We start from the raw sequence: 20,001 nt of genomic DNA, 5'->3' as shown, positions 1-20,001 counted from the left end.
TCTGACTGAGCAACAAAACTATAAAATCCTAAGTCTTATTGAAAGGATTTGTTACTGACTTGCATGCATTTCTGAAGCCCAGCACATACACTACAAAAAAAATTAGTCGCTGGAGAACAAAGATAGTCACTTAATGCTTTATGAATGTGAATGAATGGTGTATCCTCAGAATACAGCACAGATTGAGTCAGCCCTCTTCCCAGAGGATGAACTGCAGCATCAAGAGATAAAGCACACTGTCCCATGCCAGACATGGTGTTGTGTTAAAAAACTGTCTGTTTCTTCCAGATCCTTTTTCACTAGGGCTGTATGTATCTAGAATGTGCCAGGGGAAGCAGCCGGGAAATCCTGTGGCTGCAGGAGTCCTGGTGCTACTGAATAATGGAAGCACATTTAAGCCATATGCTTTGGGATACTGAGCATATCTTTACCTCCAACCCTATCCTCATTTTAAGGAAGGGGCATATGGGAAGAAAGTGGTCTAAGTTTCATAGTATCCCACAATCTTATTTAAAAAAATAAATAAATAATAAAAACATCAAGCATACAAAAATAATAAAAGCATAAAAAAACAATAAAAACATCAAGCATACAAGCATAAAACATACAGCTCTGTCTTGAAAGTAAAGGACAGCAGCAAGAAAAGCTTTGCAACTCTATTACTCATTTAAAGAATTAGAGTTGTCAGCCAAATGCCTTTAAGTAATTCCTTCAAGCCCGCAAACATGCTTGATGGCACGTAACCAAAACAGACCTCATCTTTACTAAATCAAGAACACCAGTTGAATATTGCCCTCTTGGGACAGAAAACAAAAGTTAAAGTCATTGTTAGATGGTATAGATTGTTATATGTGAAGCGAGACAACTTGCAGCAAATATTTCAGTACAGAAACCCAGCCACAGAAACTCATCCACAGGTGCACACTCAGAATTTAGGAAGCTCCCACAACTCAGGGAACCATGGAAATAAAGAAATGCACAAAATATTACTAAGTATCTTTTACATATTTCCTTCAGCAAACAAAAGGGTAACTAAACTTTTTTACAGTGCCTAAACTTTCATAAAATTAAGCCTTACATCGGCAAGGAGTTTCTCATGAACAGCATCCTAGACACATGAAGGGTAATAAATCATGTCCACAGAGTAATGGTGCAGCAGCAAACCAATTCTCATGACAAATGGCAAGCACTGAAATGGGCATTGGCTCTAATTTAGAGAGGTAACTTCCAACAGCAAGATGTGCCATACAGTCTGGATAAGTCTATCCAGTCCGATAGTTGGGTTTCCTCCTGAGGTAAGATCATACTGGGAACTGGCCCACAGCTGCTTTAGAAGGCCAAGAACGTGACATTTAACACATCACTCATGTAGGCTATTGGTTGACATCCACTTGTACAGTAAAAGGGTCTATAAAGCACTACCTCCCAGTGACCCTGGCATGACACATTTCCATATTGCCCAGCTCATAATAGTATATTTAATGATAGAAATCTGTTTCATAACCTACTATGTTAACAATCTTGCAAGTCCTGACTTCTATCTCCCCTTCCATTTTATTCTTTTTCAAATTCAATCTAAGAATAATACTCCCAGGCAGTGGCACAACTAAGGATAGGTTACAGAATCTGAGACCATGTATAGAACTGCAATGCATCTCCTGTCAAGCAGCTGACAGCTGATAGTTGAACAGATCAATTACAACATTTCATTTACATCAAAGTAATGAGATTTCTAGATAACGCTGTTTACCATTTGCCCACATGGCTTAACAAGAACTTTTAAGTCCTTCCTCCAGGTTACTTTGCCTCTCAGAAGGACAAGAGAGCACCTGTTGCCTACCCATACTCACTCAGTTGACCCCAGAGCTTATCCTCATCATTAAGTCTGCTACCCACAGAACCTAATTACATTAAGAAGCTGTCTCATTACCATTAATTTTTCTTCTTTCAACATCTCTTTTTTTTTTAAACCCAAACAGCTACTGAACTATTTTACCACCTTGGAACAGAAGAGTGACAGTCCCTGGTGTAGTGGTAAGGATTCACCATTCCACTCCACACTCTCCAACAAAACTGAACAGAAAAGTCATGCTGCTTGTTCTGCTTTCCCTAAATTCTATTGATTTTAGATCTAATGCAGTCAGTTCCTCATAAAGTCTACTGATTTTAACAGTCAGCCATAAAAACAGCTCTTGGATTCAAGGAGCCTCTCAATTACAAGATGTGATCTCACTATTACTAGGAGCTCAAAAGAGAACTCCTAAGGCACCTTTTTTAGCTGCTAAAAGCTCTTCTGTCATGGCAGTTTGCTCAGGTACAAAGTCAGTAGGGATCCCCTGTAATGTAGAAGAGTAGCCTTGGCTCTACAATTAATGTCACTACCAACAAAATGAGTAAAAGCAAATTCTTGTCACTACAGTGAAGCCATAGATCTCTCAGTACAAACACATAAGAAAGGGTTATTTCTAGAAAAATCAACTTCTCTTATGAAAAAAACAAAACCAAACCAATACTTAGATAATCCAGAGTTTGTTCTAAAACACAATGAAATCAACACAATCGTTCTTGCTGACTTGAAATTTAGCTAGCATCAAGTTCCTCAGAGAAGTCTCTGCTTTGCCAGCAACATGCTTTTGTTTAAGATGAAAATTGCCAAATTGCACTGCACTTTACGTTTTCTTCTTTCCTTTCCACTTCAAAGATCTTTTCAGCTTCAAGTCTGAGAAATACTACAGAAATCTGCACACAGAGTTGTATTAATTTGCTCATCTGTAACCACTGTTTCCAACTTCACCTTTCTCAATACCACCACTGACAATTACTATAAGAACATATTTTGACTTTCTTCTTTGCTCCTCCACTTATACTTTCAGGGTTAAAAGGCTCTTTCCCCATCTTCTACCCTCCCCATCTATTGGCTGAATTGTGATCACTTCAAGCACAATTTTTCATCGCAGTGGTTTAAGTGTTTGAAAGGTAAAAAACACAAGTACCTCAGTTTGCCTCAGACTGCATTGGAATCAAGCAAAAATTGCTCATGGACAGATACACACAAGGGGCAACTTCCAGTCACTCACAAACCATTTGACTAGACTCAAGCACGCTTTGGCTAGGGACATACACACTTCAAAACTTGAAGGAAAAAACAACAAACCAAACCAAACAAAAACCAAACTAGCAAAAGCAGTTACTGCCATCATTTCAAGCCTTGTGCCAACTAGAATCTTGGTTATTGATTTGTTTTTCTCTCCCTCATATTTCTATCTGACAGTTGCAGCCATGGTACAACAGCAAGCACTGTGCCCACTGTTGCTTGCAAGCAAGTTTCTTCACAGGAACCTCAGGATGGGAGAATTTCTCAGTTTTTTTTATGTAAGAACACTAACTGGCATTGCTCTTCCCCACTAATAATCATAACACCAGGTTATAGAAATTCTAGGCCAGGTAGTCATCAGTATTATAATAAAGTCTCCTATGTGCTACATTTACCTGCTGATCTACATCTCACTGACATTTTGATTTGACATCACTTAAAATAAGACTTTATCAACTCAGCCTTAGTCTCAACACAAACTCTGCTTGAAAAAGGATTCTGAGTAAAAGATTTTGTGCACAAAAGTTGGTGGCTTTGCAAGCTCTTCTCAGTGAACAAATACTCTCAGAGAAGCCACTCATATTCCTTTAGGTGAATGTTTGAACAACTGGCAAAATCACAGAAAACTGCATCCATTTCAGATGTGCAAAACACCTCCATATAAAATTGTAATGGTTTTTATCCAGTTGGAAGAACAACATGGGAAGCAAGAAATAATTTCATTCTCAGAAAAGCTTGCTTGTCTAAAAGAAAATCACAATGCATGCCAGGGGAATTGCATAAAACACCTAACAATGAACATCCAACTTCTCAGAGAAGGGAATGAAAAGACTTTTTTTTGTTCATTTTATGTCACTAAAGCAGATAGTTTAAGAACACTTGAATGTTAGTTGAAAACTCTGAGGTAGGGCCTGTGGTGGTTTTAGGCTATGCTTTTAAAATTTAGTTACAGATTTTGAGCAGAAAAGTAGAAAAATATAAATGAATCACTATTGGGTATAAAAAGGAAAAGAAAGTATTATTCTAAACAAATCCATTGGATAAATATCTAGAATAAGACTAGTTGTACCATAACAATTCTTTCTCTTCCGCTCTCTCCTGGTTTGCTTGGCTCAGGAGAGATTAATATACCTTGGCTGGCCTTGGCTAAGTCTAACCCACTGCTTTTTCTCTCTGCTCCTTTTCTTGAGACAGGAGGGTAAGGGCATGGCAGTGGAATAGCTCACCTGGTCTCTGACCAGGGGGGCATTTTGTGCTGTTTGCTAATTGTCAGTATCTGTATAACATTGTAAATACTGTATATTTTGTACATATTCATTGCATTCCATTGTAGAGTGTAGATTTTGCTTGTAAATACAGCTTCATTTGCTTCTAACTGAGTTGGTCTGGCAAAGTTAATGCTCAGGGGAAACCTCAACCCACCACAGGGCCCCAGTGGCATGCCTGAGGACAGTGATCCAGTTTTCTGTCTGAACCTGGTATGTCAGTACAAGGATCTAGTCAAAACAGACATCCAAAGCACATTTTGTGCAGCCATCTCCATTTGTGTAACAGTAAGTACCTCCTAGTGCTTCTCTGCAAGACTTCCATTAGAACTCAAGAAGTTTTGCTTCTGAATCACCTTGCTACCTTAAATCAACAGCAAACAGAACCCAGAGTATTAATTTTAAGCAACAACACAAAAGGTTCTTTCTCTGCACTCACAAGAAGCTCCTGAATTAAAATTACTATACTAAACCATCAGTATAGCAGTTCTATTAGATTAGTGACAAATTAACCTCCAGGTGCATTGCAGAGACAGCCGTAGTGCAGACTCAGATGCACAGACTGTCAACACAATTAAAAAATACAGCATCAAGCAAAAAAAATCACTCTGAGGAAAGTAAGTAAATAACACTGCTGATACAAGATCCAGGATACAAATGGTTCAGACTTCATATTAGTTCATATCATAGTATTGATTCGGTTGGAAAAGACCTCTAAGATCACTGAGTCCAATATTGAGACTATTTGTCACTGAAGTGTAGTAAGACAGTGCCAGCCACAGATCCAGTAACACTACATGAGGATCTTATATTGCAAGAAATTAGGAGAGTAGTTAAAACACTGGGCTGGATGCTCAAAAAGACTGCAGTAACTCTTCAGGGAGGTCAGCATCTTACACTTGCCAAGAGACTACACACAGTCCATGGAAATAGTGAAACAGAGGTCCCTCACTCTTGTTCAGCCATAAAAGGCAGTACAGAAAAAAATTGCTCAAGTTTCTCTAAACTGAATCTAATGAAGAGTAGATGTTATGAAGTGTTCCACTGACTGAAACCCTATGAGAATTCCCATCAATCAAGTGCAGTACTCCACAGCAATGACTGCAAGCTATCTAGCTGGCTTACCAGGACAATCACTGACAGCCATGGTTAAGAACTGCTTCACGGAGCACAATGACCCAGGCAACCATCTGAAAACTCTTTTCAGGACCTAAGACTGATAATGCTGTACAAAGCAATCCCAGAAACAAAAAAGAGTCAATCAAGAAATCTGTAGTACACAATTTTCCTTTTATGGCAAGAGAAGAAGAAGAGAAGAAGATGCAGTTCAACTTGGGTCAATTCCAAAAGTGCTGAGAAATACCTAGGACCCTGAAACGCCCCATGCTGGGCCTGCTGGGGACCACAAGCAGAAACTGAAAACAGGAACCCAGCAAGAAAATATCCAGAACAGAACTATTTATAGAAGAAAGGCATTTATTTACTATTCTACCCAGTCCCATATAGTACCAATGAGCATGCAACAGCAGTGCTGGAAGGGATTTGGTTTCTGAAAAGAAGCGCTCAGGACAGTACATACCTGAAATTGGGAGGCATGAGTAAGAACTCCAAATAAGTTGGATGAGCCAGAAAACACATGTACTGCTCAAGCCTGAACACCAGAACAAGGACACAAAGGAAAGAGTAAAAGGTGAGTCACAAACACAGAAGACAACAGCAGGAAGAACACTGCTGGCTCCTGCTATCTTAATTCAGCCATGAATGGTGAAAACAAAGCTGTTTTGTAGCATCAGAGACTATATATAGCTTACTTTAGTTTCTGGAATATGAACTATCTAAAAGGATACTCAATAGAATACATTTAGACTGCAAACCACTATACACTGGTGCAAAATTTAAATTGCAGCACGTAATATCTCTCTTGTGTTCCCACAAAGCCTAGGAAGACAGTGTTAACAACTGAGATACTCAGAAATTCCCCAAACCATACATCTCTGTAAGAATCCCAGTCCTTCAAAATGGCTTACTACTGCTGCTGATTTATTTTTTCAGTCTGTCCACCTCTTTCCTAATTCTCCATCACTGCCTGCATATAGCCTGCCAATACTGGACCAAAGGATGGCAGTACACAGCCTGGGATCCCAGATCCATCTGCTGAGTAGAGGAGTGACACCCCAGGTCAACAGGAATCTGAATTGCAGGTATCAAGTCCTGGTCTCTATCAGGTTTATCCTGGCAACTCTGTAATCCAAGCATCTAATAACTAAAATATAACAAGAGACAACTGTTCAAAGAAAGACTAAAAGGTAATTATGTGCAGTGCAAGACACACAACACCAAAACCATGAAGGACAGGATGTGAACCAAGAGCACTTGAGTAGTTCCAAATAACACTAACACAGGACTCCTAGAAGTAAGTCTGAGTTGCAAAATCAGCATGATGTTGCCCCCCACACCCAAAAAAGCATGGAATGCACATGATCTACCACAAACAAATTAGGAGAGGAATATCAAGATTATCATATGTGAAGGCCACGATGACTTCAAATATATCAGTAAGTGGCCATGTCCTAAAGTAAAAGTCAACTCCAGCAAATCAGCAGAGGAAAGCAAGCAGCACCACTAAGGTTGAAAGGGTTAGTGCAGCTGAGTAACACTGTTCAGCTCATGGGAAAGAAAAGCTTGAAGGAAGCAGAGGCAACTTGGTTTTCAAGCACACATTCAAACACTCCTATCACTGCCTTTCCCAACGAAGATCCCAATTAATTCATGGAACACAAAATACCTCATCTTGCTGCTTGAGCATGAACTATACACTCCATTGCACCTGAGCTGTTACAGAAATTTCCAAACAGTCTGCAAACACACTCAGGCCACTGTTTACAGAGCTACCTGGTGCTATGAGTCCTTCCATAACACCAGGATCAGCTGAGACAGCCACTTACTTGAGTATAAGCAGGCAGATCAACAAGTACTACACCAGAAAGACTACCATCAATGAACGTACAAACAACACGTTCCTCACTTCTGTGAATTTAAGTGCTAGCTTTGTGAACAAAGAATGATTTTTCAAGAGATAATAATGAGTTTAGTAAAGAAGTCAGAGTAACATGATCCAATGCAAGACATCCAAAACAGTTATTTTTGACTCTTATCTCACAAAGGACTAGGAAATCAATAAATCAAACTAAACCTAACATAGCTTTTACCTCTGGAGCTTAACATGCTGTCAGGAGACAAGTACCATTATTGTGGTTTTTATAGAAAGGAAAATTGAAGCAATGAATAGTAAAGAACTACTCAATCACGGAACAGATCAATTATTGGGAAATAAGATATTCTGAATCTCATTATAGCATTCATATTATTACAAAAGTACTCTGATCTACACAGAGCCAAGTCACAGACCATAGTGTAGATAGACAACTGTAGTACTGACTTCCCCCCCGCAGAACTAGTTCAAAAAATGTTGCATCATTTGCTTTGATGGCTCTAAAGCCATGTTCTTGCAGTCCTTTTGGAAATATTTCTCATTTGCACTCCTCCAGCAACAGGTAAAAGAAAACTGGTACATATTCCAGGCTTAATCTTTATTTCTTTAACGAAAAACTGGACATGAACCATTTAAACACATCATTATATGTTCAGCATGAAGAACAGTTGAACAGTATATTCAAATTAATAGACAAAAATGTTTTGCTGCTATGTTCCCATAGACAATAAATCATGTGGCCACAGGGGTATCAAATGTATCCAGTCCTCTGAACCATTCTGTTTCTTATGTAATAAATGATAAATTATATTGTACTCATGGCTATATTAAATTCACTACACCACACTACATTAAGGCTCCAGAACAATATCCTAATTGCTGAAGTCAGGAATTTGGTCCTTTTCTTCAACTGGGTCAGAATTTGGCTTATTAATGTTTGAGTTACTTTACTCCATAGGCTCTTTAAAGAATGAAGATGAAAATAAACAATTTACAAGAGCCCATTAAAGCTATTATTGAATGAAACACACAAGGAAATTATTTCTTCAAAATTCTGGAATTGAATGGTCTTAACCACAATTATCTGATCCATTCCCCTTTAAAATGCAACTCCTACAACCTTTTTAAATTACTTGAACATTATTATATGCACATTGCATATGCAAACAAACTGAAGAAAACAGAAGCAGTACAACTGAAGCAACTGAAACTGAACTCCAGGGATATGTTTATGACACACTGTGGTTTAGAAAAGCTTACACTGGTTGAAAAACAGATTCCTACTCCCTTTTCCACCACTGACTCATCTATATTTACCCCCTTGCAGGGCTTGTGGTCTGTTGATGAGTGGTTCAGCCTTCAGAGTCAGACTTTCTTTCACTCTATTTCCTCAGATATAATGGGGTTCTGATCTCACAATTTCTCAGTATTACTACAGAGCACACAAACACACTGCTTATACCACAGGTAAAAGGGTTCCTGCAGAATTTGGTTCCTCACAAGATCATCTCAGCACAAGCCTGCTCAGACTGTCTTTAAGCCATCAGACACAACTCAAGTGACAAGTGGTAACAACCAATGTCCATGTGATTTGAATGGCAGTTTGGCATCCTGAACTCCAAATACATTGCTTAGAATGAAAGTTTCAAATGTGCCAAGGCTCTCGTGAAAAATCACAATATTTATGAAAGGTGAAGCCTGCACTCATCATTTAAGAAACACCTCCTTGACATCAGCAGTTGTTCTGCAAGCCAACAGACTGCATCACCTGGCCAAGAACACCAAACTAACAGCACTTTACATCAAGCACCAAAACCAATACTGCACCATCTAGAAAGTCCTTACTTTAAAGCTAGGCTCAAAACAAACCAGTAAGGAACCCCTTACCGTGAATCTCTTTATGTAATCAGAAACACAAAATCCTCCCATGCTCAAACGAAGGGATCTGTGCAGGGATGTTTCTTGATACAAAGTTCCCATCCTGTTTGGCTCCTGTGGTGGTTGCCCAGGTAGTCTGCAGCCTTTTACTGAGGAACACTCTACTGGCTCCCTGGACCTTACTAGAATTCTGCTTGTGTGATAAACAAGGCATTTCATCTTATCTAACACTACACCAGGCATTTCAATCATTTCACTTCCTTATCAGCAGTACTAAGTTCCATCCGTATCCCAGCAGCTCACTTCCTGAATTACTGATAACAGCTACTGTAAGGCACAGAAACAGAAGACAACAGACAAAACTCTTGAGTCACTAGGATCCTTTCTTGGCATTTCTCTGTTATTTTGTACATTTTTTACCAACTGAACTTTTCTTCAGCTGTAACTTAAAAACATGTTTGTTTCAGCCAAGCAGTGACAAGACTGCCATTTATCTGACTGCTGCTCTTTTTTTTTTCCCCCTACAGCAAGACTGATCATTGCTGCAGCTTATTTGCTTCAATATAATAGAACTATTATACATGTGGGCATTTAGTTTATTTCCCATTTCTTAAGCATAGGAACAGAAGGAATAAAAAAAGGACAAATATTCATACTCCATTAACATTCACAGACCTACTTAGGCCTTCAAGCACCATCTCTACAATCTGATGTGATGCATAACTACTCACTTCAGTCTATAAAATAGCTTACAGCCATACAAAAGTACTCACTCAAGTGCACATTGTTTTGAAGTCCATGCAGACATACTTATGAACCCCTAGATTTAGAATATTTTTTCCTACCTAAATTAATAAATGTCATGATGAACCCAAATGACGTTCCTCCTCATGCATCTAATCCTCAGCTAACAAAGACTTTTTTATTTTGCCCTGTGTAAAATGCACTTTTTCCCCCCTAATGAATTCTTACCTGTAATACTGTATCAGTACAGTACAAATATACAAAGACAATAGATAAAGATGTTAGATGACCTAAAGAAGTTCTGGAGGAGTAGAAGGAAATCTGTTTTCAGTTTTCATCTGTGCTGTGCCTTCCTTCCCCACTCTACCTACTAGCTACAGAAACATTAGCCCCAATTATTAGCTACAAGTGATCTAATGTTAACGTAAATCCCATCAAGCACGGGTATAGAAAACGATAGCCACTCAGTATAGATTAGCCACCCCTGAGCAGATGGACAGGTATCTCAGCCAGCAGTATCTGGGCTTAGCATGAGCCATGTCTTCACTGTTTGAAATTACAATACAAGTGTGTTTTACCATAGGCTGAGCACACAGACACTCTCCCCTAAAATAACTAATCAAGCAAAGGGGATAAGATACTGTACCTTTATCATTACTATCTAAGAGATGACAGGTCCAGAAGTGTGGGTATAGGTCTGGCTACCCCTCTCACAGCAAAAACAAGTGCTTCATCTCCACCTGGGTTTGTACAGCAAGATAACCAATATGCTGTTAAAAAACAAAATAAAACCAATGTGAATACGGACAAAACGACTGAATGAAGCTGAATGAGGAACTCTTGCAGGACATAAGCTAGGGAGGAGACAGCCATGCTCGCTGTGCTGCAATAATGTTTTACTGCCTGCCAGGAAACGTTTTTCAGGTCATTCAAACAAGTGAAAAAGCAAGGGACTGCCTGGGGTACAGGATGATTTGACCACAACTCAGAGATTGGATAGTTCTACCAAGAGTTTAGTACTCCAACATCCTGGTAAAAGAACATAAGCAATATGAGACTGCCTGAGATTCTCGACTAGGGCCTCCAGAAAAGCAAGGTCAGTCTCAACTGCCAGACTTCAGAGTAATTTCTAACTCTGTCTCTGTGCCTTGGCTTTTCTACCTATCAAACAGAGTTAAACTCCTTCTAGCTTACAAAATATCTTCAGAGCTTTAGAATCCATTATCACTATTCCTCCCTTTAGAAGATAAAACCAACTCATAAATGCTAGGTCAGAACCACCTCAAAAATTGAGATGCATCAGCTATCTCCCTACAGCAGTACAGAAAAACTGGTGTCTTCTGAGCTGTAAGCACTGAGAATGCTGCTGAGCCATTTTGCCTGGATACAGCTAGATTGTTGCACACTTCGTGGCAGCACCCTAAGCAGTATTCCAGGCATTTGACAAGGAACATTACCCAGCCACTCTCAGTGGAAGAGAAGACTATCCACAGGGCTATCAAGCTCTTGAACATAGCCTTAAGCTTCTTTACTGACATGGAACTGATAATATGGAATTAAAAACCCCTACTGCAGATCCTAAGAAAACAAATACTACAGCTATTCAAAAGGCACAGCACTTAGGAGATAAGCTGGGAGATCCCTAGAGCCAGGGAAGGGGAAAAAAAAAAAGGCATTTTTAACACATTTGTGACTCAGTCCAATAGCACAAATAATCATGCTCTTACTCCAGATTTAATAAAGAGAAGCTATTACTTAATGTGGCAGCAGAGGCACGTATAGCATGTAAGTGCCATGCCACAGGGCAAAGCTTGCATGACAAACGAATCCTTTAGGAAATTTGGCAAACACTCCAGAACAAGAGAGGCTCAGCCTGCAACCTTCTATTAGCAGATCTAAATAGAGAACTGTAGTGTAAAACAACACCTTCCTGCAGTATTTTAATTAATACTAAGAATATAATTGTGATGATGAGCTTCACTGACTGTTTTTTTTTCCCCATTTTAGCTCCTGAAAAGAATAAGTTTGGAGCTTCTCTCTCCCACATTTTCATTTCAGATCCTACGATGTCAATTCTAGACTGCTTTCAGAAGAGTATTAAAGTAACAAATCAGTAGCAGTAATGTCACATTCAACCCACAAGAATAAAATAGTCCACTTTTCCTAAACTTAGAGGTATAGGAAACAGGCAATGGACACAGGACTGCACATTCTTTAGTACTAGGGAACAGAAGAAATGCAAAGCTTTCCCAGAAAACACACAAGTGGCACACAACAAATTAAATCAAGCTCAAGGTTAGAACTTCAGCTTTTAGAGCAACTCTTCAAATCTGCTAACCTTAGTCTCCAAAACTCCTCTTTCAAAGCAAGAGAGGTGGTGTTTGACAGCTGAAGCAGTGCGTTCAGAGCAAACACCAAAAAAAGGAAGGTGGTAATATCAAGAGACTATCAACTATTACAAGCTTCCCTAGCCAGATGCACTAACTACAAAGCAAAATGAAGTGTCTCAGCATTTCTGAGGTGACCTTTCATGTCCCACCGTCAGCGTCCAAGAGGAAGTGCATTTTTCCACAAAACCACCCTATTTACAGAAAATAATCCAAACAACATTCATTAGCTGGAACTGTTATCATGGCAGTTAATACAGGTATCTTGCTTCAGACCATTGGCTCATTTCTTTTACACACTGAGGAGTTGTACTTCAGTATTTCAGAGACTTGCTGTCATTAATAATCAGAGGCAGGGAGCTTCTAACACTAACATCCAGTTAGACTTCTTGTGACTATGCCCAAAACATCTAATTGAAGGTTCAGAGCTCTTTTCCAAACAGGACTGCCAAAATCTACCAATAACTTACCCCTTCATTATGCTTCCATCCATGCAACAAGCTAGAACTGAATGCCAACATACACGAATGTTCCCAGGGAGACGTACACAGAAATCAGCAGGCAGAGTAGTGATATTAGAAACATCCAAGTCCCCTTCTGTATCTGATCAGGACAAGTATTCAGGAGCCTGTGAAGACTGACTGATGAGGCATTTTCCAAGAGCAGTCAATTCCTGGTTGTCTCTGTGCCAGTATCAGCACATTTCCAGAGCTGCTCCGCTCACAATGGATTAGCATTAAAGGCCAGGTCTGAAAGCCTCCCCATCTCATTAATATTCATTTTATATTTGAAATCCCATCTACACAAGAACTCATCCCCAAGGCTAGAAGCTTCAAACCATGCTCCATTTTTAAACCTGCAGTATTCACTCTCTGTGTTTCAGAAGGAAAACACTAGCAGAGACAGCTTTAGACAGGCTGCTCTTGTTTAAGAGAATAGAATCTAAAGCCCTGCTTTAACTTCATTAGCCCACAAAGACACCAAGACTAATCACACAAACCTAGCTATCAACAGATCTTCATTATTCTCCTTTTGTTTCAGCTGCCAAAGCAGATGGGTATAACATTTGCAGCTGAATAACCTCAGGAAAGGCAACCTACCCAGCAAACACTTCAAAAATAGCTACAACCTCCATAAAAGAAAATTACAGAACCCAACTGATTCTTTATCTACTTTGTCTCCTGGCAAGCATGTAGATGATTTTGCATTCAAAGCTTACCACATTACACAGCAAACCCAGTTTCAATGGTTCTAGGAAAAGGTGGAAAAGGACAACACACTCAAACCTTCCCTGTAAGGATGTGCACCTCATTTTTTTGCTTCTGTATAACACAGAGCCTTGTCACACAGATCAACACTACAGGCAGCAAACAAGAAGCCTGGGATGCTGATGAAGATAACATCCATACCCTACTTGTCTCCACTACTAAAGGGACAGCAAAAGGAAAAAGTAAGATGAACTTTTCTACTTTTACCTTGCAAAGAACTGATTTTAACAGATTTGTTGGTTGAAAGCCTGTTACTTTTCAACACGGGGAAGTAACTGTTCACAAAAAATTGAAACCAAAAGAATTTGACACCATTGCTCCCCTTTCCCTCCAAAAAGCCTACAGTAGTGAGAATCATAGAGTAATAGAATCAATAAGGTTGGAAAAGATCCAAAGATCATCACGTCCAACCTGTCACCAAAGACCTCATGATTACTAAACCATGGCTTCAAGTGCCACATCCAAACCCTTTCTGAACACCTCCAGGGACAGTGACTCCACCACCTCCCTGGGCAGCCCACTGCAATGGCTAACAACTCTCTGTGAAGAACTTCCTCCTCACCTCAAGCCTAAACTTATGCTGACGCAGTTTGAGACTGTGTCCTCTTGTTCTGGTGCTGGTTGCCTGGGAGAAGAGACCAACCTCCACCTGGCTACAACCTCCTTTCAGGAAGCTGTAGAGAGCAATAAGATCTGAGAAGAGCAGACCAAGCACATTTCCAGGAGTTGGGATGAGCAGGCTGTTAATTGCATTGGATGTTAGATTTCTGTCAAGCCTCTGCTTCACACACACACACTATTCTGGACTTTATAAAAACCACTGACTCATACTCTGAGGCAGCCACAAAATATGGCAGGAAATTAACTCTCATTTCAATGGTCCACAAACTGGAAAGGACATCAGTTCTGTAAGCCCCAGAAGTATGCATGCATCAAAACCGCATGTCCAATGAACAAATGTGTGGAAATCACATATATAAGATCCTTTACCTCTGAGTTTCAAAGTCAGGTATAAGTCTTTTCAGATTTATCTTCACTCTGGCTGTATGGATTGCTGACTTACACACTCTATCAGTATCAAGTAACTAGGCTCATGCTAGTCCTTAAAAACCTTATTGCACTGTCAATCCCAGTGATTCTTGTTCAGACTGTCTGAATTAGTTCCCCACAAGAAAAGCCCAGTAAACTCATAACTAAGGATACAGATGGGGAAGCACAAGCAGAGGAAAAAAATACCATCCCTGGAGAATTAGCCTCTAAAACCACTGAGTTTGTAAGCAAACGCAAACAGCTCAATTTGAGGACAGCTTGATTAACAATATCCTTACTCCTCCTACAAATGAAGCACCTTTCCAGTCATCTCTCCCTTGCTCTCCAAATTGCCTTGCTCCTCCACACATCTCCAGAAATCCCAAACACATGCAATGCTCTCTCTGCCATAACATTCTACATAAGGTCTTCACATCTCTCTTCAGTAGCCTTCGCATACTCATCTTTAATTACCCTTATTATATCCTTCTCCATTATCTATTGCACCTAGATTTTCTTTTATTCTACTGAATTCCTAGCTCGGTTACACTGCTCCCTCTCTCTCTCTCATGTCTGCAGTGAGCTACAATTATCTTCCTCTCTTTGCTATATAAGGAAACTCTACTGCAGCTACAACACAGGCTAATAAGGAGAACTGCATGCCTGAAATCCAAAAAATTGAGATGGATGTAATCATAGCAGTCTGCCAGTGGCTTTTCAAGTTATTGTGCTTTTGGGTATTATTACAGTCAAAGACTGCAAGCTATCAAAACCCCCTTAAGATATGAAGGTTTGATCAGCAAGAAACAGTAACAAATTGACAAGCAGCAAACACCGACTGCAGAAATGTTTAATCTCGACCTACCTGTTAGTCTCACAGAAAAAATATACATATAATATTGTGACTGTCTCAGATTCCCCATGTTCAAATAATTTTTTTGTTTCCCATGAATGCATTTGTAGCATAGGTACTCAACACAGAGTGTGCCCCCTATTTTCCATTTGCTGTACTTTAATTTTTGGTCTTTCTACAGTTGACAGAAGAACGGTTCCCTTCATTTTGCTTTCAAGGTCTTGCAACACATAAATGATTTTTTTTTTTTAAAGACTAATCATTTTGAGACCTATCTTCCCATGTACTGTTGCCATCTGTCTCAAAATCAAAATTGCTGAACAGCATCCATTTTCTCTTCCAAACTCTGTACTCCTTTAACCTTTTTTTTCCAGAACTACATTTAGATGCATACGCATGAGCTGTAAGTAAACGTGAGCTTCAGTGTTGCTAAGTAACCGTGGGCCAGCAGATAGCACTGTGAATGTTGTAAGCAACATCATACAAGTTGCCAGGTTTGTAATTTAGTAAGTGCCAACAAATGTAAGCTAAATATTTCAGATGACTCTCAATCTTCTTAAAATGGACATGAGCAACAAAGAAAGAAAAACACACTGAGAAGTGACTAGACTCATGAGTAATCCTACACGCTGTGAGACACTTTGTTCCCTATCAAGACAGTTAAGTTATTCTTCAAAATGCAGCTTTTACTATTTATCTAAATTGGGCTTTTTCTCCATTTCCATTCAGCCCAATATTCACCACTTCAAGGTACTATTTTAAAAACACTCCTCTACAGGAGTGTTAGAATGACCTTATAAAACAATAACTGAATAATTACAAACGTTATAACAACTCCTCCTTGAAAACCTTTTATGTGCTATCAAGACCTGTTCTTGCCCCCCCCCCCCCCCAAAAAAAAAATCCTCAATCAGGTTTAACAATTCTATGATTCTAATGCCCATCTCCAAATCCTAAGATTTCATCTCTTTTTTCCCCCCCACAGAATAAAGCAGCAAAACCACAGGATTTGGATTCTCAATCAATTCTTGGCCAAGGCTCAGAGTATCTCAACGTCTTCAGTGCTTCATAACTGAATGCACCATTTTTCTTTCTTTAAAACTGGTCTGTCCTAAAGAAGAGAGATGTATTACTTTTTCAAGATAAGAAGCTATCAACCTCTGCTGTTTCAGAAAGCTAAACTAAAAAGCAGTTACACCTTAAGCCTCATTCTACAGTAACATAGGTTCCTTAGTGAATTGCAAAAACTGAAGCCTTGCATGTCTAACTTCATTATAGGTTACACCTGAACATTTCAGTTTTAGTGCAGCACTCCAGTGACCATCTCACACTAAATTAACAGCTATTCTTTTTAAACTCACACCTTTCCTCCAACTTCTGTCTTGTGCTCAAGATGAAGCCTACTCTACCTGCAGGGCACTATGTGGTTTCACAAGATAGATTTAACACCTAGTGCATGTCTTATGCATGTTATGACAACATGGATCTAAGGATTCATGAACTATGCCATCAAACTGTATCATTTTACTGAAATTAAAATGTCCTTTTAATAGACCAGATTTATTTTAATTTGCCAAGTAAGTAAACCTCATCAATGATCATCACTTTCAAACACATCACAGACTACCATGCAGTGCCTGTAAAACTCATGTTCAAACTCAGTATCCTTTATTCATTTTACTGAAAAACAAGTCCTCATTCACCTCTTAGTGCAGCTAGTTCAGGTACTTGAGATGAAGCACTTTGTTGGTGATAACCATCCAGACCAGAGGTTCAGACCACCTCAACAGCACACTCCAGCCGTGCATCTCGTCACGTGTGCTCACATGCAAGTATGCACACCGAAGCAAAGACACTCTGATCCATAATTCCTCCAAGTAAAGTAACTCTGACCTCAGTCTGAAGATTTTTCTTAATTAGCAAGATATTTTCAGTACAACCCCATGAGACTTGGAAAGTTGCCAGACAGTGTATCTGGAACACTCACTGATCTTAATAGTATTGTCCGCAATTAAAAGTTGGATTTTGTTTTTTAACCCTTATAGTAAAATTAAAGACTAAGTTATGACTAAGAAATAATGCATAGTAGGAAAACAAAGGAGTTAGCTAACCTTTTGTAAGATGGAGTTCAGGCTCTCTGTACAGAACTACCTACCACCCAGAAAAGCAGGTTTTGGGGAGGTGGGAAGAAGAGGAAGGAGTGGTATCTGACTTATTCTCCCCTCAGGGGACATGCTGCATGTTTTGAGCTTAAAACTAAACAGCTTTGGTGAAATCAAGTTTGGGGTTTCTTCTGGAGAAATAAAACCAACAAACACCACAATATAAAAAAACAAACAAATCCAAACACCACCACAAAAACAAAGAAAACACGAGAAAAACAGCCACACCACAGATGTGGCCATTTCCACTGCCTTTTACCTAATAAATGTCATGTTCTCTTAGATTGCACATCCAAAACAGCTAGCAGCTATGAACAACGCTCTTTAAAAGGTAGCTAAAAAGCCCCAAACACTCTCTACAGATGCTGCCAGTTCACTACGAATTCACAGTAACGACTGTGTATTTCTGCAGTGTCTGATCAACCACAAGGTGGCATTCTCAACAGAAAAGAAGCACTTTGGCTACCTCAAAGTTGTCTGACTGTTAGAATTCTGTTAACACTAGTGAATTTTGAAAGTGACAGCCTGAGAAAGAGGGGAAGAATACTAGTCTACTACATATTAGAGCTCTCTTACCACCACTGCTACCCCTGCAACCTTCAAACAGTATAGATAAATAAACGTGGAAAGCAACAACTTGGAATGTTATGGTCACTTGCCAGAATTCGTAAGTGAAGTAAGTAGGAAGCCTACTTGCCAGAACCCATAAGCAAAGTAAGTAGGAAGCCTACTACAAAAGATTGATAATATTGTCAATACTTTGAATGATGAAATTGTTTTTTAAATTGCCTGAAAGCACTGGTTAAACTTGTTAACATCTCTTCTGTTCTACATTTATAGTAAGAAAGAAGTGAGGCACAACAGCTACAGGTAATCTTGGTCCTGCAGACCATGCAGCTACTAACAGTTGAATGACTTCTTCAAGGCCAATTTTTTTAAAAGGAATTTCTTTCCTGCTCCTCAAGGCCATCCCATGACGCAAAGAACATGTTCTTCCAGTGTTTATGAGATCTGCTTGAAATACACAGTCCTCATCCAAACAAAAACACTTGCACAGAGGCACTCTCAATATCTCCGTGTCCTCATGCACATCAAGGAAATCATGTTCTGGAAACAGCAACTCAAAAGGCTTAAGCTATGTAAGAGTTTACAGATAGCTTTCTGGTTACGCTGTTTAATCACAGGTTATCAATACCTTAAAAGTTATCAGTATCTTAAAGAACAAAAGTCAAGCACCATGTGCTGTTAGATAACAGAATACTAAGCATCCTTGATAGTACAGTCCCAGTATCACAGCATCACTAAGGTTGGAAGAGACCGCAAAGATCATCGAGTCCAACCTGTCACCACAGACCTCACGACTAGACCATGGCACCAAGTGCCACGTCCAATCTCCCCTTAAACGCCTCCAGGGATGGTGACTCCACCACCTCCCTGGGCAACCCGTTCCAATGACGAATCACTCTCTCCATGAAGAACTTTCTCCTCACCTCGAGCCTAAACTTCCCCTGGTGCAGCTTGAGACTGTGTCCTCTTGTTCTGGTGCTGGTTGCCTGGGAGAAGAGACCAACCCCTTCCTGGCTACAACCACCTTTCAGGTAGTTGTAGAGGGCAATGAGGTCTCCCCTGAGCCTTCTCTTCTCCAGGCTAAACAATCCCAGCTCCCTCAGCCTCTCCTCATAGGGCTTGTGTTCAAGGCCTCTCACCAGCCTTGTTGCCCTTCTCTCAACACGTTCAAGTGTCTTGATGTCCTTCTTAAACTGAGGGGCCCAGAACTGGACACAGTACTCAAGGTGCGGCCTAACCAAAGCAGAGTACAGGGGCACAATGACCTCCCTGCTCCTGCTGGCCACACTATTCCTAATGCAGGCCAGGATGCCGCTGGCTTTCTTGGCCACCTGGGCACACTGCTAGCTCATGTTTAGGCAGCTGTTGATCAGCACCCCCAGGTCCCTCTCTGTTTGGCAGCTCTCCAGACACTCTGACCCCAGCCTGTAGCTCTGCATGGGATTGCCGTAGCCAAAGTGCAGCACTCGGCACTTGGGCTTGTTGAATGCCATCCCATTGGACTCTGCCCATCTGTCCAGTCGGTCGAGGGCCCCCTGCAGAGCCCTTCTACCCTCTAACTGACTGACATCTGCTTCTAACTTGGTGTCATCTGCAAATTTGGTGATGACTGACTCAATCCCCTCATCCCGATCATCAATGAAGATACACAGAACAGACACAGTAGCCTTAATCACCATTCCACTACACAAAAAAAAACCAACAAAAAAAAAACCCACACACACAAAAAACCTCTAAAACCTAGAAAAATAAATTAGAAATT

At 40.0% G+C, this 20,001-nt stretch overlaps 1 protein-coding gene across 2 annotated transcripts in view; it reads right to left on the bottom strand.

Moving 5' to 3' along the window:
• Positions 1–13,040, bottom strand: part of MYLK3 (myosin light chain kinase 3) — a 35,610-nt gene extending 22,570 nt beyond the window's left edge. Inside the window, exons 1-2 of one of the 2 annotated variants that reach the window (XM_068150592.1) lie at positions 12,831–13,040; positions 10,620–10,743 (exon numbers count right to left, since the gene is read on the bottom strand). In XM_068150592.1, the coding sequence (XP_068006693.1) occupies positions 10,620–10,628 (9 nt within the window). In that variant the 5' untranslated portion in view covers positions 10,629–10,743; positions 12,831–13,040. Of the gene's footprint in view, positions 1–9,238; positions 9,375–10,619; positions 10,744–12,830 lie in introns of those variants that run through there. The other variant, XM_068150590.1, reaches the window with a different exon arrangement.
• Between the last annotated feature and the right edge of the window lie 6,961 nt (positions 13,041–20,001).

Source organism: Melanerpes formicivorus, unplaced genomic scaffold (assembly GCF_026170545.1).
Source record: "Melanerpes formicivorus ecotype bairdi unplaced genomic scaffold, bMelFor1.0.p_v2 SCAF_20, whole genome shotgun sequence".
In the NCBI taxonomy this organism is placed as follows: Eukaryota; Metazoa; Chordata; class Aves; order Piciformes; family Picidae; genus Melanerpes; species Melanerpes formicivorus.
Note: the sequence above shows the minus strand (reverse complement) of the source record. Positions and strands in the feature narration are given on the sequence as shown.